The sequence below is a fragment of the Rhinolophus sinicus genome, chromosome 1 (genome assembly GCF_057876585.1).
Source record: "Rhinolophus sinicus isolate RSI-liver-muscle chromosome 1, RSI-T2T, whole genome shotgun sequence".
In the NCBI taxonomy this organism is placed as follows: domain Eukaryota; kingdom Metazoa; phylum Chordata; class Mammalia; order Chiroptera; family Rhinolophidae; genus Rhinolophus; species Rhinolophus sinicus.
This window is the reverse complement of record NC_142501.1, coordinates 25,714,912-25,738,794: the sequence shown is the minus strand read 5'-3', so window position 1 is coordinate 25,738,794 and position 23,883 is coordinate 25,714,912. Positions and strand designations below refer to the sequence as shown.

General features: G+C 44.2%; 1 protein-coding gene across 2 annotated transcripts; it reads left to right on the top strand.

The window, feature by feature from the left end:
- Positions 1–7,957: 7,957 nt before the first annotated feature.
- Positions 7,958–12,587, top strand: MLF2 (myeloid leukemia factor 2). 2 transcript variants are annotated; one of them, XM_074326121.2, is made up of 9 exons: positions 7,958–8,192; positions 8,584–8,815; positions 9,067–9,193; positions 9,446–9,481; positions 10,071–10,124; positions 10,516–10,644; positions 10,813–10,972; positions 11,573–11,785; positions 12,036–12,587. In XM_074326121.2, the coding sequence occupies exons 2-8, from the start codon at positions 8,766–8,768 to the stop codon at positions 11,758–11,760; spliced, it is 744 nt and encodes a 247-aa protein (XP_074182222.1). In that variant the 5' UTR covers positions 7,958–8,192; positions 8,584–8,765; the 3' UTR covers positions 11,761–11,785; positions 12,036–12,587. The 2 variants fall into 2 exon arrangements, with proteins under 2 accessions (XP_074182222.1, XP_019609957.1); XM_019754398.3 differs by having other exon boundaries at positions 7,962–8,192; positions 8,738–8,815.
- The last annotated feature ends 11,296 nt before the right edge of the window (positions 12,588–23,883 follow it).

Genomic DNA, 23,883 nt, shown 5'->3' with positions numbered 1-23,883 from the left:
GATTTTGGACACTAGGGTCTACAGAGACCACAGGAAAAAGCCCTAGGAAACAGGAGGCCCGGATCTAAATCCCTTCCTGCGTGGGAAAAGCATCCCTTAGCCTTCCCTGTCTAGTTGGACAACAGACTAGTCTCCTAAAGTCTTGGCTTCGTGACAAATAAGCTAGAAGTGAAACTTGGGGTGAATTTTGGAGTGGGTGGGATGCTAAAAGCCAACTCCCATAGTCCGTGGGGTTAGTATCTGGGCTCAACAATGTTGAGGGATGCGAGCCTGTGTTTGCTCCTTTCCAGAGAACTATTTCTGAGGCCTTGTGGAGACTTGCCTATCCCTAGAGTTCTATTACTCCACAGTCCAATTGAGAATTTCTCCCACTAGCTGAATGGGAAAACCTGTTCTTCTTACACATTTTCTGGAGGTGGGAAAAAGGAGCTCAGGTGAGAACAAGGGAGTAATGAATTCCCTGGACACTATGACTTCTGTCTGGCTTGACATCCTAGAAATTTACCTCAGTACTGTGTGTGTTCAATTCTAACTATTTCCATCTCATTCTTAAGTGAATACTTCTCCCTCTCCAGCTTCCTGTTTTTTTTCACTTTGCCTATTTATCTGATAGGTTAAGTGCTAAGTTATAATTCAGGGCTTTGGAGGACAGAAACCTGAGTTGGACCTTCCCACTCCTCACTGTACTTTTTAATCTCCATTCCACTCCCAATAACCTTAGTTTAGTTTCTGGTCCTCCTTTATCCTTTGATTTCATTCATATATATATATATATATATATCTTTAACAAACTCAAGTCAGTGGAGAGTTGAGAGGAGATCGACTCCTAGACAGAGACCTAAACCAGCTTACCTTTTATCCTGTTTGAGTATGTTGCTTAAGAAATCATCTTCACAACAACACTAAGGCACGTTCATTATGAACGCTACCAGTCAAGTTTTGTCCATCATTATATTCTACTCATTCTTAAGTAGAGTTAAACTAAAAAAAATTCTGAGTTTTCTTTTTGCCCTCTATATCAAGCTTGAACTTTTACACTACAACAAACTTTTTTTTTTTTAAGTTTTTATTGGGGAAGGGGAACAGGACTTTATTGGGGAACAGTGTGTACTTCTAGGACTTTTTTCCAAGTCAAGTTGTTGTCCTTTCAGTCTTAGTTGTGGAGGGCGCAGCTCAGCTCCAGGTCCAGTTGCCGTGGCACAGCCCACCATCCCTTGTGGGAGTCTAACCGGCAACCTTGTGGTTGAGAGGACGCACTCCAACTAACTGAGCCATCCGGGAGCTCAGCGGCAGCTCAGCTCAAGGTGCCATGTTCAATCTTAGTTGCAGGGGGCGGAGCCCACCATCCCTTGCGGGACTCGAGGAATTGAACTGGCAACCTTGGGGTTGAGAGCCCACTGGCCAATGTGGGAATTGAACCGGCAGCCTTTGGAGTTAGGAGCACGGAGCTCCAACCGCCTGAGCCACCGGGCTGGCCCCTACAACAAACTTTTATTGAACTACTATGTCTTCGGCACGGTGCTACGTGATGGAAACACATAGCTGAATGAAAAAGACATGGTCCATACCCTTAAGGAATAGATGAGGAGAGCTCAGTGAAAAGTACAGCTTGAAAAGGGACATGCATCCAGCACCTCTTTCCACCAGTCAGATCAGACAGCATATTGTCCCACCTCCATGGGTACTCTTCAGGAATGCCTCCCTGATCTCTTCTGATTTTACAAATCCTTATCCATTGTTCCCAATTCCAAACAACCTACCTTGGTTCTTCCACCCTTACTGATCGTCTCCTTCTCTTGTACACAATATCTAGCTCAATACTAGGCACCAAAGAGGAAGAGCTCAATAAATTGGATTTCCTAGCCCTGACACACCATTTTGGACTGTCTCAGAGCCCTCTCATATGTCTTTCTTTGAATCGGTGGGGAAAACACACAGCATACTAACAAAGATACTGGCTTACCTCTCCCTGTCTTGAGATCTTCTCATTAACTACTGATGTCTTGGTCTTTTACGGAATCAGCATCACAACCAAAAGATCTTTGCTTTCCTACTTCCCCATGAACTTTCTCCCCAGCAAAAAGAATTGATTTTGCCATCAGTACGTCTCCTCCAGATTGTTTGCTTGGCTTTTCTTATTCTCCATGCCTCTTTGTGACCTCCTTCACTTTTATACCTAGCATAGTTTGCTATGGCCCAACCTTCCACTGCCCTGCTTTCAATTTCTGCCCCACATGTACTCTTCAAAAAGTCCTCAGAGGCCTTAAAAAAGTTCAGAAGAAAGATAACACTTATAGATGCTCTCTGGCTCTGTCCAATAAAATTTTCTCTGATGATGGAAATGTTCTATATCTGCACTTTCCAATAGGGTGGCCACTAGCCACGTGTGGTTACTGAACACTTGAAATGTGGCTAATGCAACTGAGGAAACTGCATTTTTTTATGTTGCTTAACTTTAATTAAATTTAAATAGCCACATGTGGCTGGTACCTCCCATATTGGCCAGCACCACTTTAGACCTTGGCCCTAAACTGTCTTTTTTTCCACTTCCATTCACTTCTCCATTCCCCAGTGTTCTATACATAGAAAGTTAAGAGCACCTCTGGCTGCTATGTTGAAGGTCATCTGGGCCACTCTTGTCATATACTTTTCCATAAGTACGTATTTGTTCAGGGTTTCCACACTTTCACAGATTAAACAGACTGTGGCTGATCCAGAGAGGAAAGTGAAAATGAAAAGGATAGCGGAAATGGGACCAGGATTGACAGCTAGAGACTTATTTTGCTCAGAACGTAAAAGGAGGACTTAACCAGGAGGTAATAACAGTGTTGACTGAACCCTTCTAAGTGACTCCAGTCTCAGAGGTCCTGTCCTCACTCTTCCCAGTCTTTCTAAATGACTCCATCATGCACGTCCATAGTTTTAAGTCCCACTGCCAACACATAGCTCAAACAATGACGACTCTCGAGCACTGGCTTCTCTCCTGAGCGCCAGTCATGACTCCAGTTCCCTTCTGTTCATCTCTCCCAGGATCCTGCACAGCTACTCAAACCCCACATGTTCCAACTGAAATTCCCTTGTTTTCTATTTCAGTTAGAGGTACTGTCCTCTACTTATTCATTCATCTGAGATTCCACCTTTGTTTCCTTTCCTAGATCCTTCACTTTCTAAAGATGCCGAGTGCCTCCTCTTCTCTCCAAGCCCAGTCCCACCTCTGCTCCAGGAGTCAGTATCACTTGCTGACTTTAAGCTTAATGGATTAAGGTTTTCAATCAATTTTAAGAATTTTTGTATCTTCAGCACTTACCTGCCTACCTGGCATGTGGTAGAAGCTCAAAAATGTTTCCTGAAATGCATAAACTACCTTTTTATCTAAAATAAAAAATAGACTGTGGTAATTTCTCTGCATAAAACCCTTTGATAACTTCCCCAGGCCTATTGGATCAAGTCCAGAAGCAAACAGGGCCCTTTAAGGTCTGGTCCTTTTAAGCTCTGTAGCCTTATCTCTTACCACTGTTCCCTCAAAAGTTTAGCTTTAGCCATTTATCTTTATTTTTTAAATTCCTCATAGTTCTTCCCAAATGGGGCATACCTCTGTGCTTTTGCATTGATCACATCTTCTGCCTGGAATGCTCTCCTGGCTCCCCACCCCCAAGTCACTCATTCCTTCTTCTGAACCACTTTTGCCCTTTTAATACATTTTTCTATTGCAGATTTCATCACCAGATTATAATCGATTCCATGTTGGTCACCCTCTTAGGCAGAGATCATGTCTTGTCTTTTCATACCCAGCACAAGCATTATGCCTGGCACATAGGAGGAGCTCAAGAAATATTTATTGACATGAACTACCACACAGGTAGCACAAAAATCAGTCCTCAATGCCCATGTTAATCACAAGATATACCGCCCTCCCTCAGGATGTCTTCTTCTTCTTTTTTTTTTTTTTTCAAAGATTTCATTGGGAAAGGGGAACAGGACTTTATTGGGGAACAGAGTGTACTTCCAGGACTTTTTTCCAAGTCAAGTTGTTCTTTCAGTCTTAGTTGTGGAGGGCGCAGCTCAGCTCCAGGTCCAGTTGCCATTCCTAGTTGCAGGGTGCGGAGCCCACCATCCCTTGTGGGACCAAGGAGTTGAACCAGCAACCTTGTGGTTGAGAGCCCACTGGCCCATGTGGGAATCGAACCGTCAGCCTTTGGAGTTAGGAGCACGGAGCTCCAATCGCCTGAGCCACAGGGCCGGCCCAGGATGTCTTCTTGAAATGATCAAAAGATCTTAAGACTTAAAACTCCAATGCTAATGCCAACCATTACCATTAGCATAGCTACCCAAGATGGTTTAACATCTAACATCTTATGGTCAAACTAAGTATGGAATTCACTTATTCCTGTTGTCCACATATCCTCCTGCTTTAGGTGGCTAGCTTCTAAAGGTAAGACTGTCCAGGTCAGTTATCATGTGTAGCCACATGGTCAAGATCTTCCAGCTAGATACAATTCCAGTATACTATTCTCAAACCGGTGCCTAGATATACTCAGTACAGTGTGGCACGCAAAATGGTCATTTACTTCTCATTCAGTTGCCCAGATCAAAAAACCTTAAAGTCCTTCTTGGCTCTTCTCCCGCATACTACATCCATCCATCAGCAAATTCTGTTAGCGCCATCTTCAAAAATATATCTAGAATCTGACCACTTCTCATCACCTCCACTGTTTCTAACCTACTCAAAGCCACCCACTATCATGTCTCATCTGGATTAAGGCAACAGCATGTTAATAGGTCTTTCTGTTTCTGCTGTTGTCCCCCAGTTGTCTATTTTCCATCCAATAGCCAGAGTGATCCTTTTGTAGGTCTTATAAACTCCCACAAGATCTGGCTTCCTTCTGTTTCTGTGACTTTATCTCTTACTACTGCTCTTCCCTCACTCACATCTGTCTAGGCACATTGGACTCTGTTGTTTTTTGAACACACCAAGCATACTTTGCCTTAGGGCCTTTGTATTTGCTATTGCCTCTGCCCAGAAAGCTCTCAACCCAACTAGCCCTCTTTGTTCAGGTCTCTGCTTAAATGTCACCTTATCAATAAGGACTTCCCTAGTCACCCTGAAAAGCAAACACCACCTCTCAGCTACTTACCTGTTCCTCTATCCCCTTCTACCTTGTTTTATTTTTCTATCACTACTATATCTCCAGAACCAGGAACAGTACCTGATACACAGTAGGCATTCAATAAATGTTTGTTGAGTGGATGTGCATGTAAAAACAAACGGAAAAGCTGATTTAAAAGAAATGCTTCTGAGTCACTTTCCAAGTGAGTAAGTCACATTCACTCTGATCTGGTGTCCACTGTACAACTCACTCTCTCTACCTGGGTCAACTTAGTGCTAATTTTCAGGGTTTATCTCCCTCCCCCAGTGCATACGCACATGTACATACACTCAGTACACCCATTCACTTTGGCTCAGGCAGGAAATCTAGTCTCCCCTAACTCTCACATCATTGTCCCATGCTCATTCTGTTCCGGTATCCATCTGCTCTGTCTGGGATTGCTCCAGATGTGTGACCTCGCATCTAAAAAGACCCCTTTTCTGGCCAAGCTCTACTCTCTCAAGGACTTCTTGACTTTGGCTCCATCAGATAGAGAAATAAATATAGGAACTACTTCTGTTTCTTCCCAACAATTTTTATCCTCCTTGCGTTATTTACGCCTCACTCCTAGCGGGGTCCACTCTCCCTCTTACATCTTATCATTTACAAGACACTCCAGTGACTGAGGAATTTCTGTTCATCAGAGTTCACTGGACAGAGATGGATGGAAGGAAGGAAGGAGGAAAGTAAGGACAGAGAAAGAGAGAGAAGTAAGGTGATAGGAAAGGGATGGAAAAGGAAGACAGACACAAACTCTGGTTGTGGGAACAGAAAGGTTACTTGTAAAATTACATTCCTTCAATTCCTGGAGTAGATGGCTGCCTATAGGGTCTATCTCTGGGGACTCTGGAAACGACCTCTTCCATCTCCTCCTTCATACCCATCTGTTCAAGGATTTCTTTTAACCTGAGACAAAGTTCAGGTTTGGAGCTTTGTCTTATAGTTAGAAGCTAAGTTGTAATTTGTAAATACTATTTTTTAATCTGCTCCATGGTTAGGAATCCATATATGCAAAGGACCAACTTAAGTTAAATGTGGATTTTCCACTGTCTGTGGTGCACCTAAATCCTGACTGTTCAAAGGTCAACTGTACTCCTAAGAGACATAATACCTTGAAATGAATACATTTAAAATCATGCAAAGGTAAAAATGACTGGGATCACATTCTTAAGTTTTGGAAGGAAGAAGAGGAAGGGCGCTAGGCACCTAAAGGCAGTAGGCAGAATACCACATAATGGAAAAAGAAAAACGGAGGAGGCTAGAAGCTAAGTTGTATCTCCTATCAAATCTGTTGAAGGTTGGACATGATCATATGAGAAGGGAGAAGCCTGAAGTTGAGGGACCACACTTAATGTAAGTCTGCAGAACTCGCACTGGGATACTGTTGATCACGTCAAACTGCTTTTGTTTGGGGCAAGAGGAAAAGGGACACTGCATGGTGGAATGTCCAGAGATAGAGTGTCTGGAAGATAAATGCAAAAGATTTTATGAAGTTTCTTCCCCAGAAATATCAATGAAAAACAAATTTTCTTTTATTGTCTTTTTTTTTTTTTTGGCTTTGCCAATCTAACTTTTAAATGATTTGTCTCTGTACCCGTTTCCACTATTGTTTTTTCCCCTTTAAAAATGATCAAATCCAAAGAAACCTGAGAAGCTCTGCCCCCAGTACCCTTTCCTGAGTCACCAGGGACCCCCCCCTTCTCCTCCCCCAGGGAAGTATTGGGAACAACTCTCATTGTCAGGCTCCACATAGCACTAATATGGCTAGCAGCCAGAGTAAAGAACCAGGGAGAGCTAGAATTTGGATAAATCTGGTTTAAAGTCCATCCTAGACAGTCCAAATCCCCTGACACCCAGGGGGAGGGCCCTTCTCTCCAGTTGGGCCAGATTTTATGCAAGACGTGTACTATGTCAAAGTATCAGTCTTTGGCCTCGGAGTCAGGTCTCCTGGGTCTGTTTCCAGCTCCGCCCCTGGGTGATCCTGGTTAACGGAGCTCTCCATCCCTTTTCTTCCTCTCCCGATTTAGACCCTTGACCTACCCACCTGACTAGAAGCAAGAAAGATCAGTGCAGGACTGAGAGCTCTTGAGGACAAAGGAGTTAGAGAAAAGAAAGGGGAGACTAGCACTAAACTAAATGATTTCAGAACTAGAGCCTTTCCTCAGTCTGACCCTTCACAGCAGGGTAACAGAGGGGTCCAGGAGCCTGGCCAACTCCTGTTCCCTAGGGGCTGTAGTTCCAGCCTGGCCGAAGATCGCCATCTGGCGGCCGAACGCCCCCACCTAGATTCTCTGCCCCAGTCCGAGTTCCCGAAGCTAAAGACCTGGGCAGAACTGTCACCTCCTCCTCTACGTCACTCCGAGGACCACGCCCCTGCCTCACTAGCACCTCCTTCTGAGGGGACTGGCCCTAGTGCTTCCCCCGCTGAATTGCCGCCTTTCCTACCTCTCGCGCGGAACGCTTCTCCGGTAGAAAATCTGCTCCAGGCTCCCCCCATGATCCGCCCTATTTGTCGTCCACAGGGAGCCCGCCCCTCCCCCATGGGAATCTGCCCCTCGTCCTCTTCCTTCCTCTGAGTGAACGTGCCGCCCCGCCCCAGCCCCGTCCCTCGCGAGTAAAGGACTCCTCTGCTCCCCACCAAACCCTTACAAGGGAGCCTGTTCCTGTCCGCAGAACCCAAATCCAGTTTACCAATCAGGACACCCCCTTCTCCTCGCACACAGATGACCCCCTCGCCCTGCCCCCTGCGTTCCAACACCCCAGGAGCGGGTCCTCGCCTCCTCCCTCCAGTGGGCGGAGCTTCGCGAACCCAGCCCCGGGGTGGGCGGTCCGCCCGTGACGTCACTTCCGTCCGGGCCTGGCCGCGGTTCGAGCTCCGTGGGCGGAGGGGTGGTTCGGAGGTGGCAGCTGTGGGAGGAGGCGGCGCGGGAGGCCGAGGAGCTCAAGTCCGGACCAATCCCGCGTCCCGGGCCGCAAGCCCTGATCCTGCAGCGCATCGAGAGGCGAGACCGGCCGGATGGGCCGCTGAGCCCGAATCGGGGACCGGTGAGACTCGAGCGGAGCTGGGCTGCAGGGTCTGCGAGGATGGGATGGATGCAGGGAGGGGAGAGAGTCAGGCCCGCCTCTCCTGCTTGCCTAGTGGGGAGGCCGGGGCTAGGGGGGCCTCAGTCGCGGTGGGGACTACGAGGCCCGCCAGGGAAGGCCTGGCTGCGGCTGGGTGTAAAGAGGGGGCGGGGTGGTTGGGGTCATTAATGGGCGTAGGGCCAGCACTTGGGATTCGTATCCGGAACAGTGGCGTCGGGGGAGGGGGAGTATGCTTCTGGCCTGGGCTTTGGGAAGAGGATGTCTCTGAGTGGGGGAGGCAGAAAACTGAGAGGCTTGAACATTTTTCCATGGCCCTCTTTGAGAGAGGTCTGAAGGGCTCTTCTTTCCCTAGAGGGTGGTGTTGAACACCTGGAGAAGGGCCTCACTAGAGTTTGAGGAGGGTCAGCTACAGTATTTGGAAGGGACAGTGCTCTGAGAGTCCCAACACTGAGCGGATGTGCAAAGCCTGGCGGCATCCAAGTATCTGAGCCTCCACATCTTTACAGTGTTGAGCCCCCTGGAGCTAAAATCAGGATGTTCCGCTTCATGAGGGATGTGGAGCCTGAGGATCCCATGTTCCTGATGTGAGTATTCCCTCCCACTCAGGCTCTAGAGCACTCATCCCACTCCATTTCAGGTCTCGGAGTAGTTCTGACAAACATCTGGGTTCCCACTGCTGGCACTGATTGGAACTGACTGGATACTCAGTAACATCTCAGACTTAGAGGGGAGATAGGCATCTGTGCCATTGTTTCCTTAGGACTGTTTTCTTTTGGGGGGAGGGGTAGTTGACTACTTAGCCCTTCTGTCATCACACTGTATACTCACTCCACAGGGATCCCTTTGCTATTCACCGTCAGCATATGAACCGAATGTTGTCAGGTGGTTTTGGATATAGCCCCTTCCTCAGCATCACAGATGGCAGTATGCCAGGGACCAGACCTGCCAGCCGCAGGATGCAGGTAATGGTGCTGCAGTGTACCTGAGACCCAAAGAAAGGTTGGAGGCTGGTTACTAAAGCGCTTGATTTTTCTTGCACTACAGCCAACTTAGCAAGTGGGATAATCAAGGAGTGGGCAAGGGGTCTGGGAAAAGGGCTTAGTGAGCCCCTTTTGAGAGGAGGATGGTAAAGAAGCTGAGGCCATGGGCTTGGTTTCAGATTGCAATGAGATAGGATGTGGTCTCTAATTTCTGTTCCTTCCTTGTTCCTGTAGGCTGGGGCTGTCTCCCCCTTCGGGATGCTGGGAATGGTGAGTCCTCATCTCCTTGTGTCCTTCCATCTCAGACACATTCTATACCCGTAGGTATTTCCAAATGTCCCTCTTTGGAATAGCCGTCTGGGTAAGCCTGGAATCTTTTTATAGTGTTCACAGAGCTCTGGGCGTGCTGTGTGCTATGAGTCCTGTGAGGTAAAGATGCTAACTTATTGATTCCTGTCCTTCTAGGAGCCATACTCATTAGGAAAATGTAATTGTCTAGCACAGTTTGTTCTTTTGAGGAGGGAGGCACAGTTAAAGGGGCAACTAGACATGGTTTTTAGAAAATTTTTCTTACAATTTCATGCCCAACCCCTTTATAGGTTAGAGTCAGTTGACTTTGGCATGCTTCCTAAAGCAAGGAAATAGGGCAGTCAGGAGAAGGAAAATTGGATCAGAGCAGCCATAGAGACTGAGGAGGTAGGCGGCAGTATACAGGAAGAGAAACATGAAGAGAGATATGTTCACAAAGAATGAGAGAGAGCAGTTGCTAGATGTGAAGGAAAAAGAGAAAGGGAGTGTGTAGCCATGTAGCTAGTGGGTCATCTCAGCATTGACTCTGCTTTCCATCTTTTTGCTGCAGTCAGGTGGCTTCATGGACATGTTTGGGATGATGAATGACATGATCGGGAACATGGTGAGACGCTTGCCCCATTCCCTTCCCTGGCTCTGTTCTCATTGATCACTGGCAACACCTTGAGTCCTCAGAGGCAGGAATGGGGAAGGGTGTGTTAGAGAAGAGGTGAAGCTGAAGTAAGAAATTGAGCCTGGAGAGCACTGGGTCCTTGTATCTGCTCTCATACCTGAGTGAGAAGCAGTGGCAACACGCTTAAGTGTGTAGTAAAGGCTTGCTCTCTTAAGGTTCTTTATTGTAGAGGAATTTGGGGAGTAATGGTGAGTCCTGATGTTTTCTGAGTTCTCACGTTTTGTGAGGAAGATATGAGCAAGGACAGGCAGCTAAAGTGTGGGAGCCTGTCTCCAGAGGGGAGCCCCTCCCCTTCAGTCCTGTTGTACCCTTTCCTCTTCAGGAACATATGACTGCTGGAGGCAACTGCCAGACCTTTTCATCCTCCACTGTCATCTCCTACTCCAATACTGGCGATGGTGCTCCCAAGGTCTACCAGGAGACGTCAGAGATGCGCTCGGCCCCAGGCGGGGTGAGTTGGAGGGCTTCTCCTCTCAGAGAAGGCAGGATTGAATGGCAGCCACAGAAACCCTGGCTTCTTTTTTTAGGATTGGGTTGTGGGCGGTTTGTCTGTCCCAGGTTGGTGTGGCCAGGGCTTTGGAAGGGGCAGCTCAGTGTGCTGTGTTCTGCCCCATCTCAGATCCGGGAGACTCGGAGGACCGTACGGGATTCGGACAGTGGACTAGAGCAGATGTCCATTGGGCATCACATTCGAGACCGGGCTCACATCCTCCAGCGCTCCCGAAACCACCGCACAGGGGACCAGGAGGAGCGGCAGGACTACATCAACCTGGATGAGAGTGAGCCTTCCTTCCCGCTCATCACCTTTCCACCTTCTTGGCCAGTGGCCACTAGTCCAGTTCCTGTGAACTAGGAGATACCAGCTTTCTCTTCCTATCTCCATAGATATTTCTTGGGCAAAGTTATGGGTGAGCCCCATATTCTTATTTCACTTGGAGCCTTGTTGGCTTAGGAGCTGAGTCAGGTGCTGGCAATGTCCTAACCACGGAGGGGCAAACTTTGTCACCTAAATAAGATATTGATAGTAATTTACCCTTCTCTACCTGGATCCATTTTTTTCTCCTCTATTTCTTTTCAAATAAGCAAATACTTATTAACTACTTATTGTGTGCTTGGGATTATGCTCTTTTAGTTAATTATCCCATTCCTGATTTCTTTATCCAATAGTCATGCCTTAGGCCTGCTAGGGGCTTCCAGGAACGATGTTGAGCCCCAAATTGCTAAATAAAGAAGTTGCCCTCCCCCACACATCTTCATGCACCTGCTTTCAGCCTTTTCTGCTGTTTTTCAGGCTTAGAAGCTTGTGGCTCACTCTTACGTCTGCCTCCAGAAGCTAGGTTGTCCATAGATGTCATGTCTGGTCTCTGTGTCCTCTTCAGGTGAGGCCGCAGCATTTGATGATGAGTGGCGGAGGGAGACATCTCGATTCCGGCAGCAGCGTCCTCTGGAATTTCGACGGCATGAGGCCTCAGGGGGTGGGGGACGAAGGGCTGAGGGGCCTCCTCGCCTGGCCATACAGGGACCTGAGGATTCCCCCTCCCGACAGTCCCGCCGCTATGACTGGTGAGGGCCCTGGGCCCTCAGCCTCTCTTGTAAGTATCAGAGGGGGAGGAATTGTAAGGTGTCAAGCCCTGGAGGGTGGTTGGGGAGTGGGCCTGTGGACATCCCTGTGCTGTGAGGCAGAAGCAGTCCAGGTGCCCAGCAAATACTGCCTTCGTAGTAGGAGTTTTAGTTGGTATGGGAAAAGAGAAGCATGCTCTCACTGGAATAGGGGTTAAGCCCCAACTCCTGGCTTTATATTTTCTTCCTTTTGACTTGTGCTCATCTCTCTTCCCCTTGTAGGTACAGGCTGAGCGGCTGAGAAATCATCCCCTGAAATAACTTTTTCCTCTCCAACTCCCACTCCCACTTTAATATTAACTTAACAGGCAAGCTGGCCCCCACCTCTCCCTGGGGGTCTCAGGGAGAACCTTTCACTGCCCCCTTTACCTACTTTTTCCTTCTTTAATCCCCTTGTCATGATGACTCCACTTCTCCTGTATCCACTAACTTGATTTTTCATTTTGCTGCTCCATCTTTGAACCTCTTCACCTTCCCCATTCTTCCCCTGACGTGCATTGAAGGCTTTTGTGGGGAGCTCTGGGTTTAGGAGCCTCCTCCATCCCTCAGCTACCCTGGATGTTTGCCCATCTTCTCCTCAGATCCCCTGCTACAGGGGCCGTAGCCCTCATCCAGGGCTGTGTATGGGGGGAGAGGACTGGTTCCCAACCTTTTCTCCCTTCCCACCCCTTACACATCACAAAAATCTTCCCTATGCCCTTCTCTGTCTTTATTTTTTGATTTGTGCAACTTGTAACTAGGTGTTTATGGAATAAAGGAGAATGGAAAAAAAGACCAAGTAGGGTTCTGGCTTTACTTTTGATCTTTTCTCTATTCAATTTCAACCCTCCTTTCTCCTTCTAGTCACCTTACCTTCCCTCTGTCTCCACACGTAGCCTTCATGACTTGAGTTCAAGCCCAGTACCTCAATGGTAATAATACTGGCAGCAGTGGAGCTCAGCTGGGCTAGGCTAGGAGGATGAAACATAAGGAGTTATCTTACTGGCTCTCTCCCTTGCTTTTGCTGTAACTTCATTTGTCGGGGAATGTAGGGCATATCTCATAGGTGTTTGAGGAATTTGCTGCCCTTTGTCCCTTGGGTATGGTCTCTCCCCTGGACTCTGGGTGGGAACACTTGTGGGACAGAGCAGGAAGGAGCCCAAATAACCCTATGCAGGCCTTCAGTGGGGAGGAACTCTAGGGTCAGCAACATTCTATCACATATTCTTCAGACCCTTTATCCCCAGTAATTGAGAATTTGAGCCCAGGGAAGGAGACCAGAGAAGAAAACTAACCTGGAACCTGAGCAGTACTAGAAGGGCACGAAGTGCTCAAATTTCTCAAGACATTCACGCTTGCTTGCTCTGGCTCAGCCAAATGGGTCACTCTGCTCCTCTTGTGAACTTATTAATGATGGTAAACGCTTGTGAGAGTCTGATGATGGTTTCCTCTATAAAAATCTTTAGTTCTTTCCAGTTGGTAAATCAAAGGCAAAAAAAAAAAAAAAAAAAAAAGTAAAAATCAAGGCTCTGGGTCCTCTCAGTGAAGGCAGGTTTTCCCCCATGTCGTTGATGGACAAATAGATTCAAGAGGGTTTGTCCAGTTCAATGAGCCAAGGGATGAAGTTGAGCTCAACAACTAGGCACTGACTTCCTAGTCCAAGGCAAGTTTTAAATCTCATTAAATAGGGCTGGTGAAGATACATGACCAGGGTCAAGTGAACCAACCCAGTGGCTAAAGGATCCAGAAATCCCAGAAGTCAAATGAGTATAGATAATCCATCTCTACCTGGGTGCTGAATTGTGGATGATGGGACTCAAAAGTCCACAAACCTCAGTTTCAAGTGTAATCTGTGCTCTGCGCATATAGACATACTTCCTCTGGGAATGGGAGTAGCCTTCATCAGTCTGCTGAGGCAGCAGGGAAAAGAGCACTGGAGTTATCGATGGAGCCCACAAGCTGGGTCCTCGGCTAGGCTCAGCTCAGCTCTGCCACCAGCCTAACCATGTGGTCTTGGGCAGGTCATTCATTTCATGTAGGTCCCTTCTAGCTACAAAATCTAAGGCTACAATTTGTGCCCAACATCAACCTGGATTTCAGTTCCAGTGCCCACACTCATGGGTGTAGTTCTGAATGGAGGCTGGAGCAAAGCAAGGGTTACCCTTATTTCCATCTAGGTGAGTTGCTAGTGTTTCACAAGCCCTTTTGGGTTCTGGCTTTCAGACACATGAACTAATTTTCACCCCTGCCCCCTGTCCTTGGGTGAGGACTACCCTTCAACCCACCACTTATTGCTGGGGTTTGTGACAGTGATATGTTGTGGGAAATTTGTTGTTAGCAGCAGCCGCTAAGTGAGGTGCTCAAGAACCAGCTCCCTGGCACTTCCTGACCTGTCTGCCATTATGGGGTGAGGGCCAGGAAGCAGAGACAGGAAAGGAACTCTCAGGAGGGACTCTGACATTTTATTTCTGGTCAGCTCTCCAGCGGCCCAGACTCATTCACAAGGGCCACCCGCTCAGCTCTTGGTTCAACAGATGTTCAGAGGACATGGTCAGACTCACTTACGTTATTTCCTCCACCCCAGAAAATTATAGGTTGGAAGAGGCTGATACTTGGTGAGAGACTGAATTATACAGAGGAGTGAAATTGAATACAGACTGACATGAACAAGACCTGGGTCCACGACTTAGCTATGACTAGGGAAGATTCTTAATCTTCTCTACATCAGTTTGCCGTTTGTAAAATAGGACTTTCTAGGCATTGGTGGCAATAGGGACATGGATTCAAACCTTAGAATTGTGAGAATTAAGTGAGTTAGTACAGAGAAAGCATTTGAGACAGTGCATGAGATAAAAATGACTGATTTCTCCCCAGTTTTTCCTCAGTCTTACTCCTTCGGTGTTTTCTGTGGTCCTTATCCCTGGTTCCCTCCTCAGGACTCCTAAAATACTTCCAGACTTCCAGACACAACCTAGAAATCATCTTACTGGTCTTGAATCAACTAGCCCCACTTGTTGGTGTTCCCCCTTCCCCACCCCCCTGTGGTAACAAAGGGCTTTAGGTCCCAATAACACTCTTTACCCAATGCCCAAGTCATAGAAACAGGTTCCTCAGAGAACCAAGATCTGATCCACAGAACACAGTAGTCTGGTCTCCCAGCCCTCATATTCCAGTCCATTTAACTCCGCATACCTATCTGCCCTTATGCTGTCAGTCCTGGAATGGGGCTGACGCTTGCTTCTCTCAGGCCATTCCAGTTGGGCTAGGGGTAAGAAAAAAGCAGCCTTGACCTCTCTCCCCCTTTTACATCACTGGGGTCTTCAGATGGAAAAGGTGGGAGCCAGGTGAGGCTGCACTAGAGGAGGGAGATGAAGATAGGGACAGTTAGGCATAGGAGGCTCTGAGGTGAGAGAAATAACCAAGGAGACTAGGGGCACTGAGAGAGAAGACTTTGTATAGCTGGTTCCCCTAAGGAGCCTCCCAACTAGCTTCCATCCCTGAGGAGAAATGGGGTGGGGGCACGGAGCTGCCGTGACTTGTAGGGAGAGCACCGGAGGGGCGGGGTGCAGAAGACAGGCAGAGCTGCTGGAGAAGGTGAGCCTGAAGTCCCATGCGAATGTGATAGCTCTGAGCCTTCCCAGCCTGCATCTGGCCTTGAATGATACCTCGGGGGATCAGAGAGGCAGGTAGTGCTTCCCGCTCTGGGCTCAGACAGCTCCCCCACCTCGCCTTCCATCTCCGACTTGACTGTCCCAGGGATGAGATGATCTGGGCTGGCATTCAGAGTTCCTTGCCCTTATCTGCTCTTTATGATTCTTTTCTTCTTCTTATCTTTTGGATAGGAATCGGGTGCTGCCCCTGGTTTCTCCCACCATCCATTCCATCCTCTTTATCTGCTCTGTCACCTGGAGAGCTTGCAAGTTCTGGACAATTATCCCCAAGATGTCAATGTTCTCTAGCCAGTGGGCGAGCCAAGTGTCTGAGGGGTCTGAGGCTATGACATTTGGACACATGAAGCTGGATGATGGGACAGAAGGGGGCATGGGAAAGGGCTGTAGAGGTGGAACTGCATCTCTAAAAGAGGGAGCAAAAATACCTTTGGAAAGGTCAAGGTGACACTGAGGTGGGAAATGGTTTGATGAAAGTAAACAAAACTATGTTCTTAGAAAACTACTGGTGAACTTAAAGACATCCTGGACTTGGTAGGGAGGAGTTCCCAATTCACAGCGAATGTGGCAGGGAAGGACAGAAGCTGATTCCCAATACAATAGCCCTTGATTTAAGCAAACCAAGGATATGATATAATTTTAGAGTTGAAGGAAACCTTAGAGATCACCCCAGGACATTCCCAAATATGGCAGCAGATCAGAATCAGCACCCCAGACCTACTAACGCAGAATCTCAAGGTTGAAGAGGATTCCAAGGCATCTTAGCAACAATCACAGATACCATCCAAACGGGCTCCAATGTTACTGCAGAAGAAACAGAGGTGACTTGTTGAACATCATACAGCTACTTAGGAGCACTGCAAGAGCCACAACTCAAAATCCAGTTGACGCAAATGATATTAATATGGAATGATTCCATACTAATGATGGGGGTCCTTTACATAGAAAGTTCCTTGGTGAGTTAATTTTTTTTTTTAATTTACATTAAAATTTACCCAAGTAATAGCATAGTGTTTAAAATGATGGACTGCCAGTAGCCCAGTATGTCTGTTTTTTTTTAATCTTGTATTTTTAAATATACAGTAAAATTGCTCTGTGTAGTTTCTATGAGTTTTAACACATAGAGATTTGTGTTAAGCTCCACCACAATCAGAATCGAAACAGGTCCATCACCCTCAAACCCTCTCTTGCTGCTCCTTTATAGTCACACCCTTCCTCCAATCCTAACCCTTGGCAACCACTGGTTTGTTCTCCTTTGCTATAGTTTGGCTGTTTCCAGAATATCACATTATGAAATCATATCGTGTGTAACCTTTTGAGAGTGGCTCTTTCACTCAGCTTAATGCCTTTCAGATTCACTTATGTTGTTGCGTGTATTAATAGTTCACTCCTTTTTATTGCCGAGTAGTATTCTACTACGTGTTTATAATCTGTTTATCCATTCACTTGTTAAAAGACCATTCCATTTTTTGGCAATTATGAACAGAGCTGCTATAAATTTTCGTGTACATGTTTTCACATGAACATGTCTTAGTTTCTTTAGGAATGAAATGAAGTGGGATTGTTAGGTCATATGGTAAGTGTATATTTAAGTTTATAAGAAAATGCCAAACTGTTTTCCATAGTGGTTGCACCATTTTGCATTCCCACCAACAATGTGAGAGAGTTCTAGTTGCTTTGCATCATTGCCAGCAGTTGATATTGTCAGTTTTTATTTTATTTTGCCTATTCTATTAGGTGTATAGGTATTCTTCTATTTATTCTAATAGATCTCTCATTGTGATTTTAATTTGTTTTTCTGTAATGTCTAATGATGTTGAACACCTTTTCATGTGCTTATTTGCCATCATTACAGCCTCTTTGATGAAGTGTCTGTTTAAGTCTTTTAGCCATTTCTCAAAATTGGGTTGTTTTTTCTTACTGTTGTTTTGAGAGCTCTTTGTATGTTCTGGTTAGATGTCCTTTGTTAGATAGGGATTTGCAAATATTTCTTCCCATTCTGTAGCTTGTCTTTTCCTCATCTTGATGTTGTCTTTTTCAAATGTGAATTTCAAATCTGAATTTTGATGAAGTTAAACTTAACACTTTTTTCTTTTGTGAATCATATTTTTGGTGTTATATCTAAGAATGTTTGCCTAACTCTAGGTAATTAAGATTTTCTCCTATTCTTAAAGTTTTATACTTGTACATCTTATATTTACATCTCTCTTCTTGAATGAGTTTTGATAGCTTGCTGCTTTCAAGGAGTTGGTCCATCTCATCTAAATCATTCAATTTATGTGTGTAGAATTGTTTGTTGTATTCCCTTACTAACCTTTTAATGTCTGTGGAGTATGTATGTCATGATCTCTCCTGTTTTATTCCTGATATTGGTAATTTGTGTCTTCTCTCTCTCTGTGTCTCTCGTCAGTATGGCTAGAGGTTTATCCATTTTATTGATCATTTCAAAGAATCAACTTTTGGTTTCATTGACTTCTTCTATTTTTCGTTTTCAATTTCATTAATTTCTGCTCTTATGTTTATCTTCTGCTTTGATTATTTTTGCTCTTCTTTATGTACCTTCTCAAGGTAGAAGTGTAGATTGTTGACTTTAGACCTTTCTTGTTTTCTATTATGCTTATGTGATGCTATAATTTTTCCTCTAATCACTGCTGTTTGCATCCCACATATTTTGTATTTTCCTTTTTGTTAAGTTCACAATATTTTCTAATTTCTCTTTGAGCCATGGGTTATTTAGAAATGGGTTGTGTAGTTTCCAAGTGTTTAGAGATTTCCCTGTTAGCCTTCTGTTATTGATTTCTAGTTATAATTCCATTATGTCAGAAAACATACTTTGTATGACTTCAATTCTTTTAAATTTGTTGAGGTTGGTTTTATGACCCAGAACATAGCATATCTTGGTAAATGTTTCATGTGCACTTGAAAAAGAAAGCATATTCTTCTGTGTTGGCGAGTGTTCTATAAATTTCAGTAAGATCCTATTGGTCGATGGCATCATTCAGTTTTATATACTTCTACATATTTGCTGATTTTCTGTTTATTTGTTCTGTTGATTACTGGGTGAGGAGTTTTGAAATTTTCAACTCTAATTGTGGATCTGTCCTTTCTTTCCTTTGATACCTATCAGTTTTTGCTCCATGTACTTATTTTTTTTTTTTTAAAGATTTTATTGGGGAAGGGGAACAGGACTTTATTGGGGAACAGTGTGTACTTCCAGGACTTTTTTCCAAGTCAAGTTGTTGTCCTTTCAATCTTAGTTGTGGAGGGTGCTGTTCAGCTTCAAGTTGTTGTTTCAGTCTTAGTTGTGGAGGGTGCAGTTCAGCTTCAGGTCCAGTTGCCGTTGCTAGTTGCAGAGGGCGCAGCCCACCATCCCTTGTGGGAGTCGAACCAGCAACCTTGTGGTTGAGAGGACATGCTCCAACCAACTGAGCCATCCAGGTTGCTCCATGTATTTGGAAGCTCTGTAGTTAGATGCAGAGACACTTGGAAATATGTAATGTTCTTCTTTATCCTTGGTAAGTTTTTTTGATATGAAGTTAATTTGTCTGATTTTACTATATGCATATATCCACTTCCGCTTTTTTTAATTATAGTGTTTGCATGGTATATCTTTTCCCATTCTTTTGCTTTTAACCCACCTACATCATACTTTAAAAATGTGTTTTTTGAAGGCAGCATATATAGTTGGATCTTCTTTTTTAATCTATTTTAATAATTAATATTTTAATTGTTGCATTTAGGCTATTTACATTGAATCTAATTATTAATGTTTGGATTTATTTCTATAATTTTTTATTTCTGTTTGGTCCTCTGTTTATAATTCCACTATTTCTACTTTCTAGTCTTCTTTTGGTTGATGTGGCTATTATTTAGTATTCCACTTTATTGATTTTTTTTTCACTAAATTTTTTTCTTTTTCTTTGAAAATCTCCTTATGTTTTCAATCCTGCTCTAGGGCAGGATTGGCAAGTGTTTATTTTTTTCTGTAAAGTGCCAGACAGTAAATATGTTGAGCTTTGTAGGCCCACAATATCTGTTGCAACACTTTGAATGCCATAGCATTAAAGCCGTCATAGACAATATGTAAATGAATGAAGTGTAACTATGTTTCAATAAAATTTTATGTACAAAACCAGGTAGTGGGCTGGATTTGGCCTGTGGAATATGGTTTACTAGCCTTTTATCTAGCTTAGAAAATATACTTTTCATAGTCCATTTGGAATTTGTATTTTATCACTTCAAGTTAAATTTAGAAACTTTACTACTGTGTAGGTCCCTTTGCTTTCTCACCTTTATGTTGTAGTTGTCATATGTATTACATTTACAGATACTGAAAACCCCATCAGGCAAACTTATAATTTTCATTTTTAACTGTTATAAACATTTTAAAGAACTTAAGAGAAGAGTAATCTATATTTACCATTTCTGTTGCTCTTTCTTTCTTGATGTCCCAAGTTATCATTTCTCTTCTGTCTGAAGAACTTCCTTTAGCATTTCTTTTACAGAAGATCTGCTGGTAAAAATTCTCATACATTTCCTTCACCTAAGAATGTCTTTATTTCACATTCATTCCTGAATGATATTTTCATTGTGTATAGAATTTTGAGTTGACAGTTTTCTTTCAGCACTTTAAGTGTTGTTCCAGTTCCTTCTGGCTTCCATAGTTTCTCATGAGAAATCTGCAGTAATGAGTCATTACCCTATATGAAATGCATTATTTTTTTCTGGATGCTCTTAGGGTATTTGCCTTTAATTTTCAGCAATTTGATTATGGCATGTCTAGTCACAGATTTCTTTTGATTATATCCTGTTTGCAGTTCACTAAGCTTGTTTAATGTGTATGCTTGTCTTTTGTCAAATTTGGGACTTTTTGAGTAGCCATTATTTCTTCTAATAATTTATCTGTCCCATAGTTTTTCTCCTCACTTTCTGGGACTCTGGTGAAAAGAATGTTAGACCATTTTGTATTATCTCACAGGTCCCTGAGACTCTAGTGTGATATATATATATATATATATATTTTTTTTTTTTTCTGTTGTTTAGAGTGCATAATTTATATTGATCTATCTTCAAACTCACTCTTTCCTCTGTCATCTCCTTTCTGCTATTAAACCTATTCAATGAATATTTTATTTTGGTTATTCCTATTTTTCAGTTCTAAAATTTCCATTTGGTTCTTCTTTATGTTTTCTATTTCTTTGCTGAAGCTTTCAATGTTTCCATTTGTTTCAAGAACATTTCCCCTTTCTTCTTCCAGTATGGTTACAGTGCTTTGAAGTTGTTGCTTTAAATTCCAATACCTCTGTCATCTTGGGGTTGTCTTTTCCCTGGAGAGTTCTTTGTATGCTGAGTAATTTTATATTTTATATTGTATCTTGATATTTTGAATATTGTTTTGAGACTCTGGATCTTGTTAAAATCTTAAAGAGAATGTTTTTTTGTTTTATCAAGCAATCGAGTACATTAGGTTCAGGCAGAAACCTGCCTTCTTTGTACTGTCAGTTCCAATGTCAGTTTTTCAGTGGTGCTATTTGAATCAGTCCTGCACATGTGCCACCCAGTAGCCAGTCAGACCTGAACAGTGGTCCACCCTGTAGCTCAGTTCACAAAGCTTTGGTAAGCTGTTTAGGGTCAGGATCTATGCTTGTGCAACTCACAGGTGAGCCCAGGAGTTGACACACAACTCTAGGGGACTGTTCTCGTGATTTCCTTCATCTCTGCGATCTCCCTGACACTTTCTGGTTCTCTGGGGCTTCCCTTCCCAATCCTCTGGCCAAAAATTTGGGGTTTTAGTTTCTCTACTCTGTTGGGCATTTTCCACTACGTGTCTGGGCCAAGCATCAAGAGAGAAAATAAAAAGCAGAAGGAATTTGCCTCACACTCATGGGACAACTCCTGTGGTCAGAGATAAGAGTTCTCCTCCCTCGTAATTTTAAGTACCTGCCCAGCCACTATTGCTGTCATTGTGCTGCTTGTAGCTACCTGGGGCTGGAGGTGGAAGAGAAGGAAAAAAGAAAACAACAAGGACTTCCCCCACACTCTGACCCTTAGGAGTCCCTTCCTGCTCCTCAGACCTGCAATAGAGAGCTCCAAGAGCAGCTCTGAAAGAGCTCCTTATATACATTGCTAGGTTTGGGGCTGAGTCCACTCTGGGCAATACTGGAAGAGGAAAAATGGTGAACTCACCAATGGTTTATTGGAACTCCGAATTCTGGTTTCTTCCTCTCTGCTACCATTTATTTCTCTGAGATCTCAGATAGCTGTTCCATGCATTCTGTCCAGGAACATGGGAGAGACAGGGTGTGTTGTGCCTTCTCCACTTATAATTTGTGTGACCCTGGGCAACTTACATACCAAATTTAATATACCTCTTTTGTCATCTTTATAAGAGGATAATAGTTGTATCAATCTCAGGAGATGGTTGTATATACATTAAATGAATTTATATACATAAAGCTGTGAGAATAGTGCTTGAACATAGTAAGTACTAATACTAGCTTTTATTATTAGCAATTATTGTAGAAAGATTAGAAAATAGATAGGCAAAGACAAAAATCACCCCAAACCCCATAGCATATATGAGTACATTATGGTTTATATTATTTCAGCTTTTTTTTCCAATTTTTTTTTTTTTTAATTGGGGAATAGTGTGTTTCTCCAGGGCCCATCAGCTCCAAGTCATTGTCCTTCAATCTAGTTGTGAAGGGTGCAGCTCAGCTCCAAGTCCAGTCGCCATTTTCAATCTTGTTTGCAGGGGGCACAGTCCACTATCCCATGTGGGAATTGAACCAGCAACCTTGTTGTTGAGAGCTCGTGCTCTAACCATCTGAGCCATCTGGCCACCCTATTTCAGCTTTTTAAGTCAAGATATATTTACCAATTGTTTGGTCAAATGAGTAAGTTAAAGTATAGGATTATATCCCCTGCCCCATCCCCTGAATTTTGCCCTTCACATTAGGGGAGAGATCACAGAATGAAACCTTTCTGCCTCCAGGCCTTCCTCCCCACTATTTTTCTCCCACCCCAAATGCTCATCCTCCCTTACTTTTATTAGGCCAACTGCTACTTGCACTTCTAGTTTCACTTTAAAGGTCACATCCTTGGAGGCTTTCCTGACACCAGGCAAGATATAGCTGCCCGTTAAATGCTTTCATGTCACCCCATAGTTTTTCGCACTTATCACTTTTAATTTTATAACCATACACTTAAGAACCTCAAAGGATAGGACAAGTCCTCTCTCTTGTTCTATATTTAAAGTTTTGCATTTTCTCATCCTTCTCCCAGATGATGACCCTGGGCCTCCTTACCTGTTCTCCAAGGCCCTGCAGTAGAAGCCTTTTCAGCACTAATCTGGGGAAGTCTGCTTATGTAAGTGGGACTTCACAACTCAGAAGTGAGTTGATAAAGGCAATGAAGGCACACTTCCACTCTATATCCCAGAGATTCTAATTCAATAGAACTGGGGTAAAAGTGGGGTCCAGGAATACGCATTTTCAAAAGCTCCCCTGATGATTCTGATGCTGGTGGCTCAAAGAAACATTGCCTGTAATAGGAAATTTCTGACATGGCTTCCAATAATCCCTGCCTTGAGTCAGTAGACTGGACCTGGTGATTGGTAAAAGTGATGGGATGTCTCTTCTGTGGTGAGGTTACAAAAGGTTATTTCACCTTGCTGATGTGGCATCTGAAGGAAAGGGCTACCTGGATGCCCTCTGACCAACAGTCAGCCAGGAGATGAGGTCTTCAGTTCTATCACCTATGGGGTAGTGAATCCTGCTGACAATCACTGAGTATGCTTGGAAGCAGGTCCTTCCCACTGGGACCTTGAGATAATATGGCTCTAGTTAACACTTTGATCATAGCCTGTGAGAGACCCTGAAGCAGAAAACTCAGCTCAGTTGTGCCCAGAGTCCTAAACCATAGAAACTGAGTTAATGTGTGTTGTTTTAAGCCACGACATGTTAAAGTAATTTGTACACAGCAGTAGGTAACTAATACACTGCCTAGACTTTCCTCTCTAAACACCCTTTTGGCCATCCATGTTGGAAGACACACCTAAGTGGAATCTCTGATCTCTCTTTAACAGGATTTCATGAAATACTGACTGTAGACATTGTCTCTGCTCTTCTTGTGCATAAAGATGTGCACCAATCCAACTGCCATTTTTAGCGTCAGAGACTTGGCTTAACCTTTTAAACGTTATCTGTTTCATGTGCAAGAACTCTGAATGTTCATGCAGGTAAGTTATCTTCTTCTTCCTCTTCCCACAGTGGCCCAGCCCTAAGACCATCTAAGATTCCTGTACAGTATGGATCAGCGAGTGAGTGCAAATAGTGCTAAGTTTCTTGGCTGGGGAGATTTTCCTGGTGCCCTGGGCTTGGTTATACATGGAATTTCTAAAACTTGAACCAAATTTCATGGTC